The 20,701-nt window shown below is 34.8% G+C and overlaps 1 protein-coding gene across 1 annotated transcript in view; it reads left to right on the top strand.

Moving 5' to 3' along the window:
* LOC149074946 (uncharacterized) overlaps positions 1-19,175 on the top strand; it is a 37,995-nt gene extending 18,820 nt beyond the window's left edge. The window contains exons 4-9 of the mRNA XM_089245896.1: positions 2,884-3,015; positions 3,226-3,486; positions 3,567-3,674; positions 4,441-4,640; positions 15,948-16,274; positions 18,023-19,175. Of these exons, the coding sequence (XP_089102022.1) occupies positions 2,884-3,015; positions 3,226-3,486; positions 3,567-3,674; positions 4,441-4,640; positions 15,948-16,274; positions 18,023-19,005 (2,011 nt within the window). The 3' untranslated portion in view covers positions 19,006-19,175. The remainder of the gene's footprint in view (positions 1-2,883; positions 3,016-3,225; positions 3,487-3,566; positions 3,675-4,440; positions 4,641-15,947; positions 16,275-18,022) is intronic.
* Positions 19,176-20,701: the final 1,526 nt, after the last annotated feature.

Below are 20,701 nucleotides of genomic sequence, written 5' to 3'. Positions count from 1 at the left end.
ATATTTGTTTTTCCACCTGGATAACAGCACCCATGAGTGCCGAAACATATCTTGGTGTTTTGTAAATTGTTATTTGTTCTCATCATAGGAATATTAATCTATAGTTTCAGGCAAAGTTATTTGATTAATTCTGCTTTGGTGTCTATGAGATCATGCTGTGCTAAGTTATCAAACTGTATTCAGAATTTTTTTTAAACAAAATAATCTCTTAGGCTTTTAGCATAAGGGCTGCTTTTAATTAATCATATACAACTTGTAGCTACCAGTCTGTGGTCCAAGAAATTCCTCTTCATGACATTTTCTCCTTTATTACAGACATCTACGTGTTATTAAACTGTAGAAGATTATTACAGGGGTGGGAACTCTGCGCCAATTGTGCCGCATTGTGTGAAAATTAACATCTTGCATCATCCTGCTCCAATAGTGTATTTTCGTATTTTTCTGAGCAAAAAATTGAGTTTTGCTTTAGCATTTCTGGAATTTTGGAAAAGGTTGCAGAAAAATTTTGTTCTTGCTTGCTGCGAAATGATTCCGAGAAGAGCTTGTTATATTCCTCTGTACTTTTCAGCACCACTTCCTTCCCTCCATGTTCCATAGTTGAGCTATCTTGTGACCTTGAAAAAATAGAGGTCTATTGGAAAGTAGTTTGGCTATACTGCAAAGCACAGTATTAGGGAAAAAACTTGCGGGCTAACCATGTGTGCTTTTCAAGCTTTGAAATCACTGCAGATATATTTTTTACATTTGAATGAAATTTTTCAAAATCAAAAAATATTTAACTTTTATTTACCCTTCGCAACTTTACCCCAAGACAGTTTTTTTCAAGTGCTACAAACATATCAAACCGATAATCCATCTGCTCTCTTGTTGAAAGAGTTGCTGGAAGTCCAGAAAAATTTGCTTAATTAGATGGTCGCAGATTTTTTTTTCGAATCAAATTTTCCCAGCAAGTTCCCACGTTCGACTTTGTCTCTGAAAATGGGATAGGGATAACTGCGACTCCTTATTTAAACTGTCTTGCTTTCCATTTGGAAACCCAGATGATATCAGTGATCATGCTGCTGAAGATGGTTTGCAATGGTCTTTCAACTTTAAAGCGCAAATGCGAGTCAGTTTTTGTTTGCAAAAAAAAAAAGAAAAAAGAAAAGGAATTCCTACAATTGATCCTCATTGTGTCAAATTCGTATCTTTCGTGAAAATGTTTTCATTCCGCAAATAAAAGAGCAAGTCTGCCTAATTATGAGTGCTAATTTAGCAACTTCGCCAAAAATACAAGTATTAAATCGCCAATGCCCCTAAATAACGAGTGCTGAACTGCAAAACATCAAGTTTATTCTTCAGAAATGTTCTCCTATTTTGCAATATTGACTTATATAAATTTTCAGACCATTTAAACTGCTGCTGTTTCGAACAGCAAAAAGTAAGCAAAAGTAGTAAAAGCAGTAAAATAAGCAAAAGTAGTAAAAGTAAACAAAAAGTGTGTCATCTTAAATAGACTGGTGTGAAAAATTTGTCAAGAAAATATGGTTGCTTTTTTTAAATAAATTTTTTCTTTTCATTTTTGTTTATCAATTCAAATATTTCTTTGTTTCCCAAACTTTTTTTTCCATCTCCCCCTTCAGAAATTTTTTTTCTCTCATAGCCCCCTAACTTAAGCAAACCCATAGGATCCTATGTTATACTCGTATCTTCTATTGCCCACCAGGGGAAACACTGCTTTAATTCATTGTTTTTTTACTTGTAAATAGAGATAAGACAAATATTCGGCTGCTATACGGTATTCAGCCTTGTGCCGAATATCTGTGTAAATCTAAGTACAACAAACTAATTTGAAAAAGAATGTTAATTGGAATTTTTCCTATAGATTTAAAATTTACTAATTATATTTTATTTTGTGTGGTGTATATCCTTTCCTGTAAAAAGGTTATGTCGGGGGTGAAATTGATAATAGAATCCTATTGCAATAAAATGTGGAAGTGAGCATGAATTACGCAAGTTCACTGACTGAAAGATGTACCTAGAAATGTATTGAGCTACTGAAAAGGGCAACAACACATCTAAAGAGGGGGGGGGGGGGCAAATAAGAAAATAAGTTAATTTAATGCATTACTAAATGTTAAATCTAATTATAGTCATAAAGATTGGTTGACATTTTTTCTTAATCAGATGTAAAATTGTTAGTAATATTAAAATACAATATATTATCGTTAAATTTGATTGTCAGTATCATAGCAATGAAAATCCCTCAATTACTAGTTTTTAATAATTAAATAATAAATTGCATAATTAAAATTCAATATCAATCATTTGAAATCATTTCATTTTATTTTAAAAACTCCAGTTTTATTTATAATTGTGGTGAATTTTAAGAAAATATTCAGCCAGCTGCAAAATATTCTGTATTGGGCCAAAGCATTAGCCAAATATTTGGCATTCGGTTATTCTGCAAAATCACTAATCGTCCCATCCCTACTTGTATCAATAATTATGTTGCCCCAGTTTATACATCCTTGCTTTAAAACTTTTCCAAATCCTATACTTTGCTGCTCCAAAATAGACTTCATCCCTTCCCACCCCTGTTATTGTCATAGATGTGGGCAAAACGTCAGGGTTTAACTTTCTCGGACCAGGGCCTGACAGCTAGAAAGTTGCATTGTCTATCAGTTTCTGGACCAAATATAAACCAGATAATAACATAAAAGAAACATTATGCAGTCATAATAAAACAGGCTGCAAAAGTCTTCATATCAAAATTGAAATATTTATTTCTATTCCTCCTTTGAATTTGTATCCTGTGTATAATACATAAACCATTACTTTCAAAAATTTGCATGTTGTTGAAAAATACATTGAATTTCATGACATTCATTTTTAAAACCATAGAGATAGGGATAGAGATTTTTATGGTAGAGATGACATGGGACCGGGGCCTGGTCGAGACCGTTCACCCATGAGAGGCGGATTTGATGATAGATATCCAGATCGAGACAGAGACCGCTTTAAAAGAGATGATGGGTATGTGTGATAGCAACTATTCAGAAAAAAAAGATTGAAGTATATAAAAGTGCGAATTGATTTGTTGAGATAATTATTTAATTTAATAAACCTTTATTGAAATCTTCTAATCAAAATTTTAAACTTATATTTATTGGTTACTTTCCGTAAATTATAAATAGCCTTGCATGGTATGATGAGGAATGATGCTTAAAATTTTTGTTTTGGCAGTCCTTTTCCAAGGCGAGAGCGAGATGAAATGGGCCGTAAGGACATGGGTCGAAACTATATGGATGAGCCATTTGATAAATACGGCGGCGGCGGTGGTATGGATGGACGAGGAGGAGGTATGGATGGACGAGGAGGAGGTATGGATGGACGAGGAGGAGGTATGGATGGTCGTGGAGGTGGTATGGATGGACGTGGAGGAGGTAGATTTGATGGTCCACCAGGTGGAAGATTTGATCATCCTGATGAACAATTCAGGAACAGGTGATTTTTAATGTAATCAGCATTTTTCCTTTTAAAATGATATATTGGGAATTTTTTTCTAAAACACAGTCTCTTTTCAGGCCATTCAGCTATCCTAATTTCCCGCCTTACAAGGGGTACTATAAGCCCCCTGAAATAGGTGGAAAAATTAATGAATGCGAGATTATAGTTATCAACAAGCATCAAAGGTATTTGCTCTCGAGTTCTTGTTTTGCACTGCTTAAATACACTGGAAAATTCCATAACACTAGTTCAGACATAATTCAATTTACATAATTGAGGTAATTTTTGAAAATATTCATTCATTTCAACCTATTCAGAGAAGAAAGAAGCTACAGATAATGCTCAGTGATCTTTAATCCATGCTAAAAATGTTTTTAATCCTCAATAAATTGTTTTGCTTAAAAGCTAATATGTTTCACAACAGAAGGCTCATGACCATCATTCATGTTATTTTTAATTTCTGAAAGAAATTTACTTGAGCTCTGATGAGTAGGATTTGTTCATTAAATTCATATTTATACAAAAAATTGACACACTTTTAAGACAGTTTTAATTGATTGATGCATAGTTTTAATTGATTGATGCATTTCGGCTCTACAATGGGTAACCGTCAATACTTGTAGAGCCAAATTCTTCTTATTTAAGCTTCTCGTAGCTAAAGCTTTTAATTTGTTGTGATAAAATTCATATTTGTCTGATCTACAACCATACTTTGTTTTTACTTTTGCGAGCTCATGTTAAGTATTTAAATGATTGATGTCTAATTCCAGACAGAATTTTACCAGTGTTGAAATTTTCAAATAACTAGTTTTTGGTATAACATGAATTGAAAGGATAAAGTCAGGATACTTGTGTGTGTGTGTGTGTTATTAAGATTATACTGTAATATATATATATGGAATGCTGAGAGGGATTTACATGCAAATTAAACAAAAAGTTTGGATTTTATAGGGCATATGCAGAGAATATTGAAGCAAGATTGAAAAATCTTGGGATTCAAGTTGATGTCCTTTTCCTTAAGGATGAAGCTCTTCTAGTTCAGACTATTGATGACATTGCTCGTCGGGGAAGCTTGTATGCCATAGTTATAAGCCCATTGAATGAAACTCACGGATCAGTCACTTTGAATATTCTTTACGGCACCCCTCAAGGTAACCATTATGTTGTCAGACATTTATCAATATTGTTAACATTGCATTTTCCAACTATTTTTAAAATGAGTTACATATTTAGAACAACTTATGTTATGAAACATACTGAGTATCCAACCTCGCGACAAAACCATAGTGGTTTTAATATTCAAATAAATATAACCCATAATTCTAATCGCTTTTATCATAAAACGATTATAAAACATCCCAAAATACTCTATTATGTTCATATACAGGGTCAAAATAATTTAAAAATTGCATAGTAGGTCACGGTTACTCGGTTGAAAAAGACAAACTTTTTTTTTTATTTATCGAAGCCGTGATTTTTGCATGTTCGTTTTTGTTCACATATGCGTTTGCAACTATATATATCAAATGCATAGGAAGAAATTCATGAAATGTGGAATAATTGGCCACACAGATTAGCCATGTACGGCAGACTTTTTTTGATGCGCTTCATTTTCATAATTATACTCAACAGTTGCTGCGTACTTCCAGCATAAGATTTAGTTTTTCTTGAATGCAAAGGTCTCGCGTATCGTGGAAGGATCATATTGGTCTCGTGGAATAGAACTGTGTTCATGCTCACACAGATTTTGGGAACTTTCCGTATTGAATGTAATAGTAGGTGTGATGCTTACTAATAAATATTTATAAAAGTTGCTTGGTGTATATGTAATTTCATTGTAGCTTGATGATCGTGAAAATATATCGGTTTTCGAATTGAAATAATTATCTAATTGAAATAATATTGTCTGACCGGTGTCATAGAAAAAATCAGCAGGGTGACGTGTTGAATTCAACAAACGGTTGTCTTTCTCACAGTGAAGTTTTTCCAAAGGATTGTTTTCCAATTTTTTCCTGGAAGAGATTTTTTTTTTTTTTGAAGTTTGAATTTTTTCTGCAATGCAAAAATTAATACTACAAAAAATTTGTTTAATTTTTTTTTCTCGATTCTTAAGAATTTCCAGGCATAATGCATTGTAATGTGCCAATTAATGTTTTTTCACAAATCAAATTCCTTTACTGGTTGCTTACCACTACTACAATTGCATATGTATCTCATTATTATTCCTCCGGGAAACAAAACACCGGGAAGTGTTGTGTTTCTGAGTCCTAAAAGCGTGTCTGCCGTTGCTCATGTTGTGCCATCATCTATCTTGAGATGAGTAATGTTTTGTGCGCAAATCTGCTGAATGGACAGCTGACCGCCACTGTTCGACCACGTGATTGTACGTAGGCTTTCGCGACGCTGCTTGTTACCGAAATACTGTCACATATGACTCTTAGATCAAAAGAAGAATAACGTTCACACCATTTTGATTTTGACAACTCTTTGTATTAGATGCTATAAAATGTGCAAGCGTGTTAAAAAGCGTATCAACGCGTCGTATCCGTGATTTCCGCATTAAAGTAAGTTCACAGTGGAACTGTGAAATACTCAAATATCGAATGAAGATATAAAATAGAAATTTACTGAAGCGTCTGTTTCTGTCTATTGAATGTTCATTTCACGTGGGAACCATGACTTCTGCTGCGCAATAATCTTGCTATATTACTTTTGCAAGTTAACATAATTTTATGGAATTCGAAGAGCTTATTAAGTTCAGAATAGTCATAGGTTTTTTGGTGCAGTTTCTAAATTCTCACTGGTTGAAAACTTATATATTTTTCACTTACAAATAAGCAGACCATTGGGTACACCAAACTGAAATATGCTATAAATTTTAGCAAATTAGTGAAAAAGTCAATTAACATGTCTATCAAATCAAAAATTTCCCCTGTTAATGTATTTTCCGAAAATATACAATCTCAATATGCTACAGGCTTTAGTTTTCCGTAAAACTATAGGTTCATGTAGTATCTGAGAAACCATGTAGGAACCGGATGTAATATCTTCAGACTACTACTATAATCACACATGAACCTAGTAAAAATCATTCTTTTTATGAAAACTATTCATCCTGGAAAGCATATTCCTCTCTAACATGTGTATGTCTGGGTTGTTTGTGTTATGTGTTGTGTCTATTCTCTCTCCAGGCTGAAAATTTAATTTTGTAATGGATATTTTGAAATACAAAGCACCTGCCACGAAGCATTCAGAGACAAAATTCAAGAGTCAGTTTTTTCCTAAGGTAACTGTGCGGTATTACCTTAGAGCCTTTCAGAGTGATTTAAGCCTATATAATATAAAAAATTGTGTCCCAAATTTTATTCATCTGTACACACTTTTCAGTCTTCAAATTCCACAATCAAACTCTGCAAGAAAATTCAGTATTTTTTATCTCCAAAGAGAAAAGTTGTGTTGGTGAAACCTAAAAGCAGACTCCACACTGAGTGTGCTCAGGTTCCTCTGGGGATTGATGATTACACATGGCTTTTGGTTTCTAATTTTTTCCCTTTTCTACCCGTGCATAAACAGATTGCAGACGTACATCACTAGTCTTCCACCGTACAAGATTCGGGGAAAGGCGGCAAAAAAAGTAGTTCTCACGTTCCGCGAAGCGATTCTTTCCGAGAGAAGCGTGTTTTATTCCTCCATACTTCAGCATCACTTCCCCTTCTCCTATCTGTCATCACGTTATTTTGTGAACTTGGAGAATAGAGATCTCTGTTGAAAAGTAATGTGAATACTACAAAGTACTGTATTAGGGGAAAAACTCGCGGGCTAACTGTGCATGCTGTTCACGCTCTGCAAGCACTACAAAGATATTTTCCCATTCAAAAGAAAAGTTTCAACAGAAAATCCAAAAATATAACATTTTTATTCATCCTTCGCAACTTTACCTCAAAGCAGGCTTTTTTAGAAGTGCTACAAACATGTCGACCCTCCAGTCTCTCCTTGAGAGTTGCTGTAAGTCCAGAAAATTCTACTAAATTAAAAAGGTCACATAAATGTTTTTCAAATTCATTTTTGGATTTACTTGGCAAGTTCTCGCACTCAGTTTTGTGCCCTGAAAATCGGATTGCGATAACCACACGTGACCCCTTATTTAAATTATCGATCCTCTCGTCCAGCTTTTTATTGCAAAAACCAGTAATATCTGTGATCATGCAGCTTGAAGATGTGGTGTACAATGGTGTTTCAACTTTGAATTGCAAATGTGAGTGTGTTTCTGTTAAAAAACAAAGAAAAAAAACAGGCAGCTGAAATTACTATGGTTGATTGACATTACTTCAAATCCTGATGTTTCATGAAGAAAATTCATTCTGTAAGTAAAAAAAGCTAATCGGCCAAATTATGAATTCGTTAATTTGTCAATTTTTTCAAATAACGAGTGTTAAATCACCAATGTCGCCAAATAATGAGTGCTAAATCGCCAAATGTGTTGATTCTCCCTGAAATTTTCTCCCATTTTGCAGTAATTTTTTTTCTGAGTATAACAAAAAAAACAGCAGGAATCAAATGCCCATAAAATTTAAAAAATTGATCGTTTATATTCATCCATCATCAGTTTCTCACTTTTGATTTGGAACATAAATGGTAGCACCTTCTGAGCACATAAGTCTAATTCGAACAATAAAATGTAATATACATCAATACATTTAGAGTGGGTGGAAATCTGTGCATTTCCGGGATTTTTTAGGTGGGGGGGGGTGGGGCTTTCACCTACTCACTTCCCAGTGGTGGTTGGCCAAATTTGACTTCCCGTGGTTTTTAAATTTCAAGTCCACTATTCCTTAGAAAAAAAAATTGCCATGGCAATCAGCAGACCTACAACACAAATATACACCCAGTTACATATCTACACATCACGATTTGGAAGATGGGTGGCACTAACTACTATACACCAAAGTGGAAATATCAAAAATTAAAATTTTCATATTGAATAAATTACTAATTTAAGGAAGAAAAAAATGAAGACAGTAAATAATGCTGTTTCAGCAATCAAAAAGTTACGAGTCAAAAAAATTTGTCAAGAAAATATGGCTCCTTTGATTTTGATAAAATTTTTTATTATTTTTGTTATCAATTCCAAATGTTATTGCTTTAATTCATTGTTTTTTTCTTTCTCCTAAAATAAACTTTTGTGCTGTAATTTAAATATCCTTGCTCTAAAACTTAATTTTTGCTGCTCCAAAATGGACTTCATTCTTTCTTTCCCTTGAGTAATTCAAAGTTACTATTACTTAACCATATACATGCACCTCGTACATATTCTTCTGCAACATTTCTGACAACAGAATGCTTCTAAGACATTAGTCTTGTGCAATGGCTCGCTTTGCAGTTTTTTAAATATAGATTTTTTTTTGGGTTATCCTCTTTGTGATCTTAGGACAAAGAAATATGGTATGGAGGGGGGATTTCCACAAAGGTGCAGGTTTAATCCAGTCAGAACAATGTGACGACTACTGCATGCGCTACCAGACATGCACCTCGTCCATATTCCTCTGCAGAATTTCTAACGAGTTGGAATGTGTGTGTACGTATAGGGAATCTTCCGTGAAGTTTGTGTGCAGTGCTGCCATCTGCAATCAATTATTTTAAACTGAGTTTTTCTCAACTCATAGTGAGTGAAGTGTAATGAATGAATAATCATACCATTGTAGGCCTGTTGCTCTCTGTGGCAAGACTTTTTAACGGGGAGATCGGCTCGCATTCGTGCCTCAAAGTCGGGAACCACAAAGAACAATGTGACTGAAAGCTATTTACACTGATTTTGAGTTGGAACAGAAATGGTGTAAGCAAAACAAATAACACTGTTTACTATCAATGAAGAGAGACATTCACATTATTTCTTTAAGAAAGATTTTGACAAATATATTTGTGTTAAGCATAAGTTATTGGTTATGGGAAACAATTTCGCAAGCTTGAACAGTGCCCGAAAAAAAAAAAAACATTGATAAGAAAGATATAGTTCTTTTTTGCTTCTCTGAAATACAATGATACCACTGTAGGGTAGCTATTTAGCATACCATGAAACCTGTTGAGGTCACCACAGAACAGAGGTAGCATAATTACAATATAAGGGTTGATCAAATGAGAACAGAACAGTTGTAATTTGGTTTATTTTCGTATTTGTGGCAAAACTTTTTGTATGGGTAGAGCGGGAGGTGGAGGGGCAACTCCCTACTGCGGAATGGACTTTCCCTAGGTAGTCACAGAGAATCATATGCTGTGTGCTGGCAGTTGACTGATAGTACCGACAGGTAATCAGTTGTTTTTTCATTTGCGTCTGCGAAATATTTGTGAGTAAAGAGTGATGTGGTGGTGTTTATTTTTTAGTGGCAGAAGGAGTTAGCGTTTGCAAAGAGCATCGGCAAACAAAGGCAGTGAACAGTGAACATGCACTGTCATTGACTTAGTGCACAAGTGTTTCCGCTAGGGGTAGGAATTTGTGAATGAAATACGCGACTTGGCCAAATTCACCTCGTCATTTTAGATGCTTTGGTGAAAGAAGTCATCCAGATAATCAAATTGAGAAACAAATGCACAAAATGAGAAACATTCTGTGAATTTGTTTTCACAAAATGAGAAACATCAGCAACAAGGTGGGAATGCATTTCGGTTTCGTTCATGCGATCACATTGAATGGCGTGCGCTGTATTGACTTCCATCTGTGCCGCGTTTTCTAAGATGTAAACATTTAAAGTGCTGTCTGCTTTTATTGTGGTAGACCTTTCGGTATGCTACCAATCTATTATACAAATTTAAACACACATTCGTGTAAAAGAAATATTTATGGAAATTGAGGTTATTATTCATTTATAAAAATTTGCAGTGTTTGCGCTATGAACTTGCATCTACGGGCAGCTCAAATTTATTTACCCAGATTCACTTGCAACAAAAATGAAGAATGTTGCAGAGATATTTGATGTATGTTAAATTTGATGTATCCACTGACTAAAAACGTTTCAGTGGATACGATATCTACCGAAATTTGTATTTGAAAACCATTTATTCAATATTGAAGTCAACATACAGTATTAAAAAATAAAAATCTAGTGAAAATATTAAAAAATTTTTTTTTTTTAATTTTTCGAATTTTTAGGAGTAGTATTTGGTAGAATGCCAAATACTTTTCACCACTAAGAATTTCTGACAAATCGGTGTTCATTCCTTCTATTGCCAGACCTGTCAGAACCACTTAACCAGTCTGAAGCAGTGTTTTGTTTGAAATTGACATTTTTGTGCCACCTTTGGATAAGCCTGTAGAACCTTTGCATAGTTGATCCTTTTTATTTCTTGTATTCGTTAATTGCTATAGTTTTCCAACTTTTGGGAGGAACGGATAGAAAATAGAGCATAAAGAAAAGAACTCACCAAAACGGTATTGAAATTACTCAATTGCGACTATTTTTAGCTTTGCGAAGAAGAAAAATTGAAAGGAAGTGGCCTATCTTCTGATAAGCGATAAGCTAAACAAAATATGTAACTCCACAAAAATTGGTATAAATTATGTGTGTTCAAAATAAGTAGATATTACAAAACCGATCAAAAAAGAAACTTTGATTTGTGCAAAAACTCTACATATCAGTGTTTGTCATGAGTGGGTAGGTGTCAGACTAAATCTGTTCATTTCAAAGTATCAATGAAGATGTAACCATGCATAATCTTTCATGTTTAGCAGATTTTGGATAGATATACAGTGATACCTCGGCTAATGCACATTTTCATTGATATGGATGTAAGTGCCAACATGAAACAGCTGCATCATGAACTGGGGGGATGGGGTGTACCACCTTCTGGTTCTTAATAAGAAACCTCTTTTTTTAACTACAGATTTGATCATTAGTTAAGAAGCGAGAGGGAATTTTGCAGCCACATTCTTGTGACTAAGAATCGTTTCCCCTCTGTAGTTACGGATCAAATTAAGAAGTTAGGGACCCTACTTCTTAGCTCGAGTCTTAGTAAACAATTTTTTTCTTCCAATGCGAGATGACATAAATTTGTTCCTTAATAGAAGTTTCTTTATGTTTTATATTTATGATTATATTTTAAAAAGTACAAAAAAATATTTAACATTAAAGGCATAATATTAGATGCCTTTTTATTGCTGAATAAGGAATTCGTCCAACTTTTTAAGTTATCCAAAAGATATCTGGACTTGCGTGGGACAGCTGAAAACAGTGTTTGAATCTATATACAGCACATATATATAATGGTAATTGTGATAAAATATCGGATCGTCTCAAAGTTTGATAAATTTTGCTACATTTATCACATTTACCAGAAATTGTGCATAATTCTCAAATTTTCAATCCATAAATATGATTGATTTATCATAAATACTTTTTTATATTATGGGAATTTCTAGATTTGACAATTTTTCTTAGTTTAAAAGTTTAGAGAAAATGTGAATTTCTCCCACAAAATATGTGAAAGCTCTAATTTGCCAAAATATAATTGTACATAAGTATAAAAACCATTATGAGCCTAGTGCTGTGCCACAGCGGAAGGTCTTTTCCCACAGACTTCAATGAATGCAAAAAAAGCCAACATTACAAAAACTATGTAAATTTTTAATATTGCTGTATTATCTAATTAGTAATTACTATTATTTGTATTTGCCCACGAAGCAGGTATGCGATACATGTTCAGTACCCTGTGCATTTTGCTATGAAAACTAATTTAAGTAAACATGAAGCATATTATAAAAATTATTGTTAGTCTTGTATAATGTTAGCTTTACATAATGTATTACATACATAATGTAAACACAACAATGGCTGATTTATTGCATTCACCATCTTTGACGACTGTAACACAGCTCCTTATCACTCTCACCGTAACGTATATAGCATTCCCCCCCCCCCTGCCGTAGAGTATGCCAGGCTCCATCCCGGTGAATATGGAATTTTTTTTTATAAATTATATTGGATAAATAAGTATGTATGTGTTTCGGTTTTTTACTGCAACACGGCTCAAAAAGTATTATGTATTTATTATTTCTTCTCAACCATATTCACATTTTCTTTACGTTTAACATTCATATCATAGTTTTCTTTCGGAGCTTGATTAACTTGTGTTCACCTCGGAATCTTTTTCCAGATGTGCCTACTTTTCTATTTCTGGATGCTTTTGAACTATTTCATGTAAAATTAAAGATTCAGCTAATAGAAAATGCATTGGAAAAAAAAAAAGGTTTGTTTTCATAGCACACGTTCTTTCATTGCAAGACTCATATAATCAAACTGAACAGTCTGGACATTGTAGTAGACTTTCTTTTCTATCTGCATATTTCAGACACAGAAAAAGCAGACAAAGCACAAATGGATGGACAGACCTGCCAACTCCCCGGATTTAGGCGTGAGACTCCAGATTTGATAATATTTATACAAATACAAATACAACGCCACAACAGGCAAATTGCCCAACGAGGTGGCTGACTTAAGAACATCATGGATCCCCGAGCCCCTACCTACTACTGCTACACCCCACATGCACACCCCCCCCCCCCCCGCGGAACCCCCCAACGAATTGGTACATGCGGGAATGTGCGTGTACGTGTAGTGCAACCTGATGTAAAGTTTGTTTCTGTGTAATGCTTGTTATGTGTAGTGCTGTCATCTGCCCCCAGTTTTACTAACTATGAGTGAAGTGTTATGGTTGAATGATTTACCGTTGTAGGACTGTTGCTCTCTGTGGCGAGACTTTTTAACGGGGAGATCGGCTCGCATTTGCGCCTTGAAGTTGGGAACCACAGAAAACCAACTTCAGCCGACCACCACTGTGGGGTTCGAACCCGGACTCTCGCATCACGAGTCCGGCACTATAACCACTCGACCACCACAGCGGCTCAGGATTTTCGCAGAAAATTAGATTTTACACGAGCTTTCACATTGTGATGTTAATAAATGCCGTCATCGTTAGGGAAAACATCCATAGAGGATAGCCTTGGTCATTTCCATCGAGCAGCCATAAAAGTCTTGGTGACCGCATTTAAGCAACTGGCAAAGACGTGACCTTGTTTACGTAGCTTTTATCGGCAATCATTTATCAGGGGCATGACTTTGTCGAAATTTCTGTATAATCCTTATTGTATTCCATTAACAGCCATGCGGTAAACAAGTTTTTTCGTCAACAGCTTTGTATTTTGAAAATTTTTAATTATTTTCCTCCGATCAAATATGTCTTCAGAAAGAAAATATAAAACTTTAAGCTATATAAAGCTTTTAAGAGTACATATACCCAAGATTATCAATCACTGATAGCATCCACGAAAGAAAACTTATTTTTTATGAACAGTATATGTAGATGTGATTTCTCTATTCTGCATAGAAAGACTGACACAGAATTATATTCTGCTTGGGGGAGGGCATGGAACTTTTCCTTAATTGATAAAAAAAATATTTTCGCAAAATTTTTTTTGTGAATTTTTTTTTGATAGTCCATGAATGCCGGGGGGTACCCCTTTTCGGGAGAATCTCCGGATTTCTGGATTCCAAAAGTTGGCACATCTGGATGGAGCATCTACAAACTTGAAATTGGTTGTGTCAAGTACTCTGTCTTTGATAGGCTAAAGCTGGTGTTGGTTGTGTGTCTATCAGGGTTTAAGCTGGTGTCTATGCATAGTTAATGTAAAATATTAAGATCATGAATATCTCATCTTCCTGTAGATTCACATTTATCCAATTTTGAAGATATTCATTTTATCCTTCAGTCAGTTTTGTCTTTCCTTCTGTGTTTTAAAAAGTTATCTTTAAATTTTGAGGACCTGGAACAAATCAATCGATTTTCTATAGAAACCAGGAAATTACGTTTCGGCTTCCAAAGATTTTTTTCTAACGATTCTGGAACGAATCATCTTCATTAGCCGAGGTATCACTGTGCATGGATTAAAAAAACAACAAAAACAAGTAGTTTACCTGTACTTTTTATGCCATATGTTTTTATGTTTGTAAGTTATAATATTTGAATGCAGAATTTTTCAACATTTAGCCTATGAAATGTCGTTTAGTATGCTAATCTATAAAAGTGTTCATTTTCTAATATGAGTCCCATAGTGCAAAAAAAAAAAAAAGACAATGGGTTAACAGAATTTGAGCTCTGAAAGGGAATTTTGCTATAAGAAAAACAAACTCTCTCTTTATTTAGAAAATAAAAAGCTTGAAATGCGTAAAAGATGGGTAATTTCTTTAAATTTAAATAAGGGGAGATGTCCCCATATGAGGGCACTTCCCTTTTTTTCAAATTAGAGGTGGTGTCCTCATGTGAGGCTCTCGGCTGGCATTTGGAATCAGCAATAAATTGTAGGTCTCCGTCTAATTAGCTCTCGTGTGCAGAAAAACAACAACAAAAATGGTGCAACAAAAATGATCGAAAGACCATATAAGGAAGACAGATTGTTCTAGAACTAAGAAAATAATTTTTTTGAAAAAATAAAATCCAGTGAGCTTTCAAAGATTTTAATTTAGTCTGTTGAAATCCAACTATTTTCAATTCAGGATTTTATTTTTAGAAATTATTCACAAACAAAATATTTTTTTACCAAAATGATTTGATTTTGGTTGCATACAATGAAGATCTTGTGCTATGCCACCATTCAAGTTAGCTATTGTGATGGACACTGGTGGACTTGTCATGATGCAAGGCTTGGACATTTCCGGATGGTGGTATTCTGTATATATTCTTGATTTATAATTAAAAATAAATGAATGTAATGTTTTTAAATTTTTCGCAATTGAGGTTATCTAGGTTTTTCCCCACTGATTGCAATGCTTAAAATTTTGTGCTTTGAAACTCAAAATATTTTTAAATATCAAGAGCTTCATTACTGATTAACCATCAATTCTTTTGTAGATTATACCAGGGCTTGACAAATTGGGGAAAAGAAATATTTAGGTGCCTGCCAAATTTCTTAGGAGCCAAGTATGGCTTTTAATAAAAAAAAATTATCTTCAATGTTTTTCATCTTCTCCGGGACTTGACAACTTCTCATGTTAAAAGATGTATTGAAATGAAATCAGAAACTTTTGTATCATCCCTATACTCCAATTTAGCAATCATGTATAAAAAAAATTTTAGGTGCCCATATAGATTTTCTAGTCGCCATGATGACCTGGCGCCTGGGATTTGTCAAGCCCTGGATTATACACCATTGTTGTCATTATTACAGAGATGAATTACTATTGTGATTGATAGAAAAGTTTAACCATAAACTGCTGAGTTTCTCTTCTGGTTGTTCTGCTGTGGTCACAAGGTTTAATTATTATTAGCTGTTTCATCTGCAACTTTAACTTTTTTGCAACAAGTTGAATCGCATTCTTTTTTTTAACCTCTGTTGATTTTTTTTATTACTTAAGTTTTTCATGGAACTCTTGTGCTCTAAATATGAATTCTTTCCAATTGTTTTCTGTTTTCAGAACATCGCAATATGCCATTAGACGATGCATTAAAGTTGGTTGCTAGAAATTTCCATGACTACATGCGTAGGCAGCGGGAGTTAATGGATCGTGATCGTATGGAACGTGGATTCTATGCGGGCTCCTTCCCTGCCAATCGTGAGATACAGTTTCTGTTCAGGCTTCTTGCAGATGGGAAACAAGTCTCTGTTGGTGAGCTAGAAACTGTTATAAAATATCTGACAGATCGCTGCGATCAACTGAAAAACACTAAGGGTGGAGATCGTAGTGGTCCCGGGCCAGGCGGTCCAATGATGCCTTCTGATGGAGGCCAGCCTCCAAAAATGAGTGAGTGAATGAATTTTTTCCCTCTTTTCAGATTAAATGTATTCATTTTTATTTAATCCATTTGAAAGTCTTGGGTGTTTGTAATTTTGTTTCACAACTATCAGTCAAAATACTTAAGCTCAGTCAAATCAAATTTATTTATCCTTGTTAAATTACCAGTTTATCTACTGCAGTTTTAAACTGAGCTGAAAGTAACTGATGAGGTTTATTGCTCAAGAGTTCAGATAAATTTTTGATTTTTTACTAGGTTTTGAACTTGATTTTAGGATTATTTTGTGTATTAAAAAGCATAAGTAATGCATATGTGATAAGTAATGCATATAATCAGTGATATTTTCCATAGTATTTTTGAATGTGGCATAAAATAGATTTATTGGTGTATTAGAAGGGAGGAACTAATGTGCAAACTTTTAGTTTTTTTGGGCAAAACCTGTAAAATTCAGCTCGATCTTTTTGGAAGAATTTTGGGGGATTAGTCCTGTATGTTAGGACTGAAATTATTTCCCATTAAATGAACGTTAAATTTAAGGATGTGTAAAGTGGAATGGATTTTGAGTATGGTGATGTGATCTATTGATGGAAATATTTACACAAGACTTTTTTTTACTTTCATGTTGAAATTTGACGTATTAATTTTAAATCTCTATGTATATGCATATATATCACTTTGTATATACACTCTAGTGTCTGAAAAGCTAGCTAGGATGCCTGTCTAATGCTTCGTAGCTCTCTCAAGGACACAAATTATGGCGAGGCTTACTCTACAAACTTGCAGATGTATTCTGTGATCAATTTTCACAGTACATCTTACCTGTAGAATTGTTCACAGCTCTGTTGTATTCTGAAATGCTGTGTTTCTCTGCTTAATAGGGTGTTGCATGGTATTTGGTGTGTTGTTTTAAGATTTGGCGATGTAGATGGCTAGGCTATGGACACTCCGATGAGTGTTCCTGAGATCATGATTGGGTAACTCTAGACTTATGTGAGTGACAAGTCCTGTTGGGAGAGGCAGAACATGTTGGTAACACACAGTAGACACTTAATTTTCATCTGTTACAGATACATTATGAGGTCTTGCATTGGTATATTATATTGGTATATTATTGCTGCTTCACTATATCCTTGAGATGGGAAGCGGGATGTGTCCAGTCCTTCAATGATCTTGCATTGGCTGTTGAAACCCATGTCATGAGGATGACATTGCAGTCTTCCTGCTGATTAAGGCCTCTGCATTGAAATTTTGTTTTATGTCATACAATCTTTATTAAACCTCTTCAAGAATAAAGGGTGGTGAATTTGACTATTTATGATACACCAAGGATTTTGCATACTGCATATACACCTATTGAATTTTAAAAAATCTTGTCGGTCAAGATTATATCAATTTTTTTATAATCACTGTTTTTGAAAATGGAATATTTTGCTGGGGAATTTTCTTAGTTACAGTATGCTTTTGAAAATTTTACTTGAAAATCCAAATTTCTCATCTTATTTGAAAATGTGCCTAAATTTTGAACTGTATTGAAAGTCATAGTAGCTTGACATTTTCATAGTGCAGCTTCATAACCTCTTGTAGATTTTTATTTTTAACACTCACTGGGGGAATATAATAATGACATGCATAAGTGATAATGGTGGAATTGGTTTTTATTGCATTCTGGTGTAGTTTGAATAAATTTTGCGTGATTTGCAGTTTTTTTAAACTAAAGCTTTTGAATTTATATCTTCCTTTTTTTATTCATTTCCAGAAGAAGACAATATGGCTCAAAAGGAACAAGATCTCCAGAATCGCATTATGAATGTCATGAACCAAGGTCCACCCGATGGTGGAGGAGGACCGATGAACCAGAACAAGCCTCCTATGTCTATGGGAAGTGCTCCAGGGATGGGTGGTGGTGATATGATGGGTCCCAGGCAGAATCAGGGACCCCTTTCCCCAAATATGAGAGGTGATGGAGGACCTCGTCCTGGTATGATGTCAGGTAGAGGAGGCATGGGTCCTGGAGGAGCAGGCCAGCCTATGGGTAACCAGAATCAGCTTGGAATGGGACCCGGAAAACCAGGAATGCAACAGAATCAATCTGGTGGAAATGCTAATTTACCAGGGATGGGCCAAGGTCCGCAAGGAATGGGACAAAACCGTCCTGGAATGGGTCCCGGAGGCATGGATAATATGTCTGGTCCTAATCAAATGGGTGCCGTCTCCAGTCAGCCATCGTCTACATCACCCTCTCCATACATCAACTTTGATAACCCAAGTGTTCAGAAGGCACTTGATAGTCTCATGCAAAGTGGTCCCAATTTGCTTAAGACTATATCGATGACCAGCGCTGCAACAGCTCCATCTCAAGATATGCAGCCTACATCTGCTGGTGGTGGTGGCAGTGGACTGCTGTCCCCGAGAGGACCTGGTGGAAATGTAGGAGATATGGGTAATGTTGGCGGGGCTCAGGGTGGTGGTGGCATGCCTTCCATGCAAGGTATGGGACCTCCCCAGAACAGAAATATGATGTCTCAGCAAGGCGGAAACATGGGGCCCCATGGCATGGGTGGTATGCGTCAAGGTCAAAATATGGGACCAGGTCCCATGCAAGGCATGAATAATCGTCAAGGTTTTGGAGGTGGATATGGTGGACAACCCAATATGATGGGAAATCGTCCTCCTTATATGGGTGGTGGGGGACATGGAAATCTAGGAATGGGTGGTGGAGGAGGACCACGCCGATTTTGATGTATTCTGAAATGAATTTTAAATTTTGTCTGTTCATTGAAATGAAATAACCATCATACACATTGTGCTCTTTGTCATCTGTACTTTTATCTGTAGCTTTTCATTTATTTGTATTAGAACATTTCAGTTTGTCACTTAATCTTGTGGAGCAAATAAAATTAATAAACTCATGTTGTGTGGCATGTTTTTTTTCCCCAGTTTACAGATATATTAACTCCCTTATTAGAACATATAATCAGGGTTTCGTTGCGGCATTATGCATCGCTAGCACAGTTTAAAATAAAAAATAAAAGTGGGAGTTGCTGTAATATTTTCATAATTTGTACTATCACAGTTTTATTCAGAAGAAATGTACTGCGTCTACCTATTGACTTTTAAAAAAAATCTTTTTCCCCCAAGTTTTAAAAAATACAAATATATTTAAATTTGAGGGGCGTTGGTGATAGATTAGATGCACCAAAATTGTTTTTTGTACCAGCCAAGTCATTAGGTAACAGAATCTGAACATATAAAATGCTGCCTTTAAAAAAAAATGGTTTGAAGTGTTTTGATTGGAATTGCTTGAAATGGTGCCACATGTTTTGAATCGCAATAATCTTGGAGTGGGAAAATATATCGGAAGGATGCTCTCTGCAACCATCAAACAACTTCATCTGTGGTCTTGTAATTTGAGGTTAAAGTTGGTGCACTTTCAAGCAATCGAGTGAGTATTTTTTTACCATTGTATAAAACTTGCTGTTTGAAAAACTAATTCTTGAATTTAAACATCTATTTCTTTGTTTTGTTTCTTTTGTTCATTTCAATTTCAATTATTCTTAAAAATCAACAGGAAAAAAATTGAATCAAGATAAACTATTATTCTTGGGTAATCGATTAAACTATACTCTGCTGTAACATTGGGTCTTCAACCAGTAAAATAGTTCAATCGTTATAAGATGAAACTTGAAACTGTTGTTGTTTTCAATTCTACTTTTCTGATAATCTATTTATAGAGCAAATTTAGCATGTACAGTGGAACTTCTATTAACGAGCATAATTCGTTCTGTAAACATGCTCATCACCCAAATCACTCACATTTTATTGAATCAAACTTCCCCATAAGAAATAATGGAAAATTGGTTAAAATTTGTTCTACAATCATTTATTCATATAAAAGTGAGTAATGAAAACCAGCAATTATAGAGCCCAATAATGTTATAAATAATACAAGCAAAATACAATAATCTCATAATAAAATAATACAATAACCCCCCCATAAAAAAATTAAATACACAGTGTGATAATGTTTACAAATTAACTGTGTTTAACTGATGTTTTTACAAATCAAGATGATTCACGATTATGAACACACATCTATTCAAGTCTGTTTACTTCATTTGTGTGACTTTGAAAAAAAAGAACCTATCCAATGACACTTGCCTTGTTTCCTTTTTAGTATTTCTTGAAAATGGGAAGTTGCACATTTTGTTTTTTTTGTTGGACACATTTTTGTGCTTGCACACTTCTATGGCTTTATTTGAGTGGGGATTTTCTACAAAATGTTCTACTGATTCACACATTCGACACTTCTTTATAATCTCATTTGAAGTGAGGGACTTCGCTCTACTCTTTTTCTCAAGCGAGATACCTTCCACAAGCTGTTGCATGCAATGGAGGTCCATCAGTTCGTCCACTAGTTCTTGATCATGTCATCTTC

Source organism: Pholcus phalangioides, unplaced genomic scaffold (assembly GCF_987345545.1).
Source record: "Pholcus phalangioides strain wild (caught in Gottingen) unplaced genomic scaffold, Ppha-v1.0 ptg000016l_1, whole genome shotgun sequence".
NCBI classification, from domain to species: Eukaryota; Metazoa; Arthropoda; class Arachnida; order Araneae; family Pholcidae; genus Pholcus; species Pholcus phalangioides.
The sequence above is the reverse complement of the archived record's forward strand: the minus strand, read 5'-3'. Positions and strand labels throughout refer to the sequence as shown.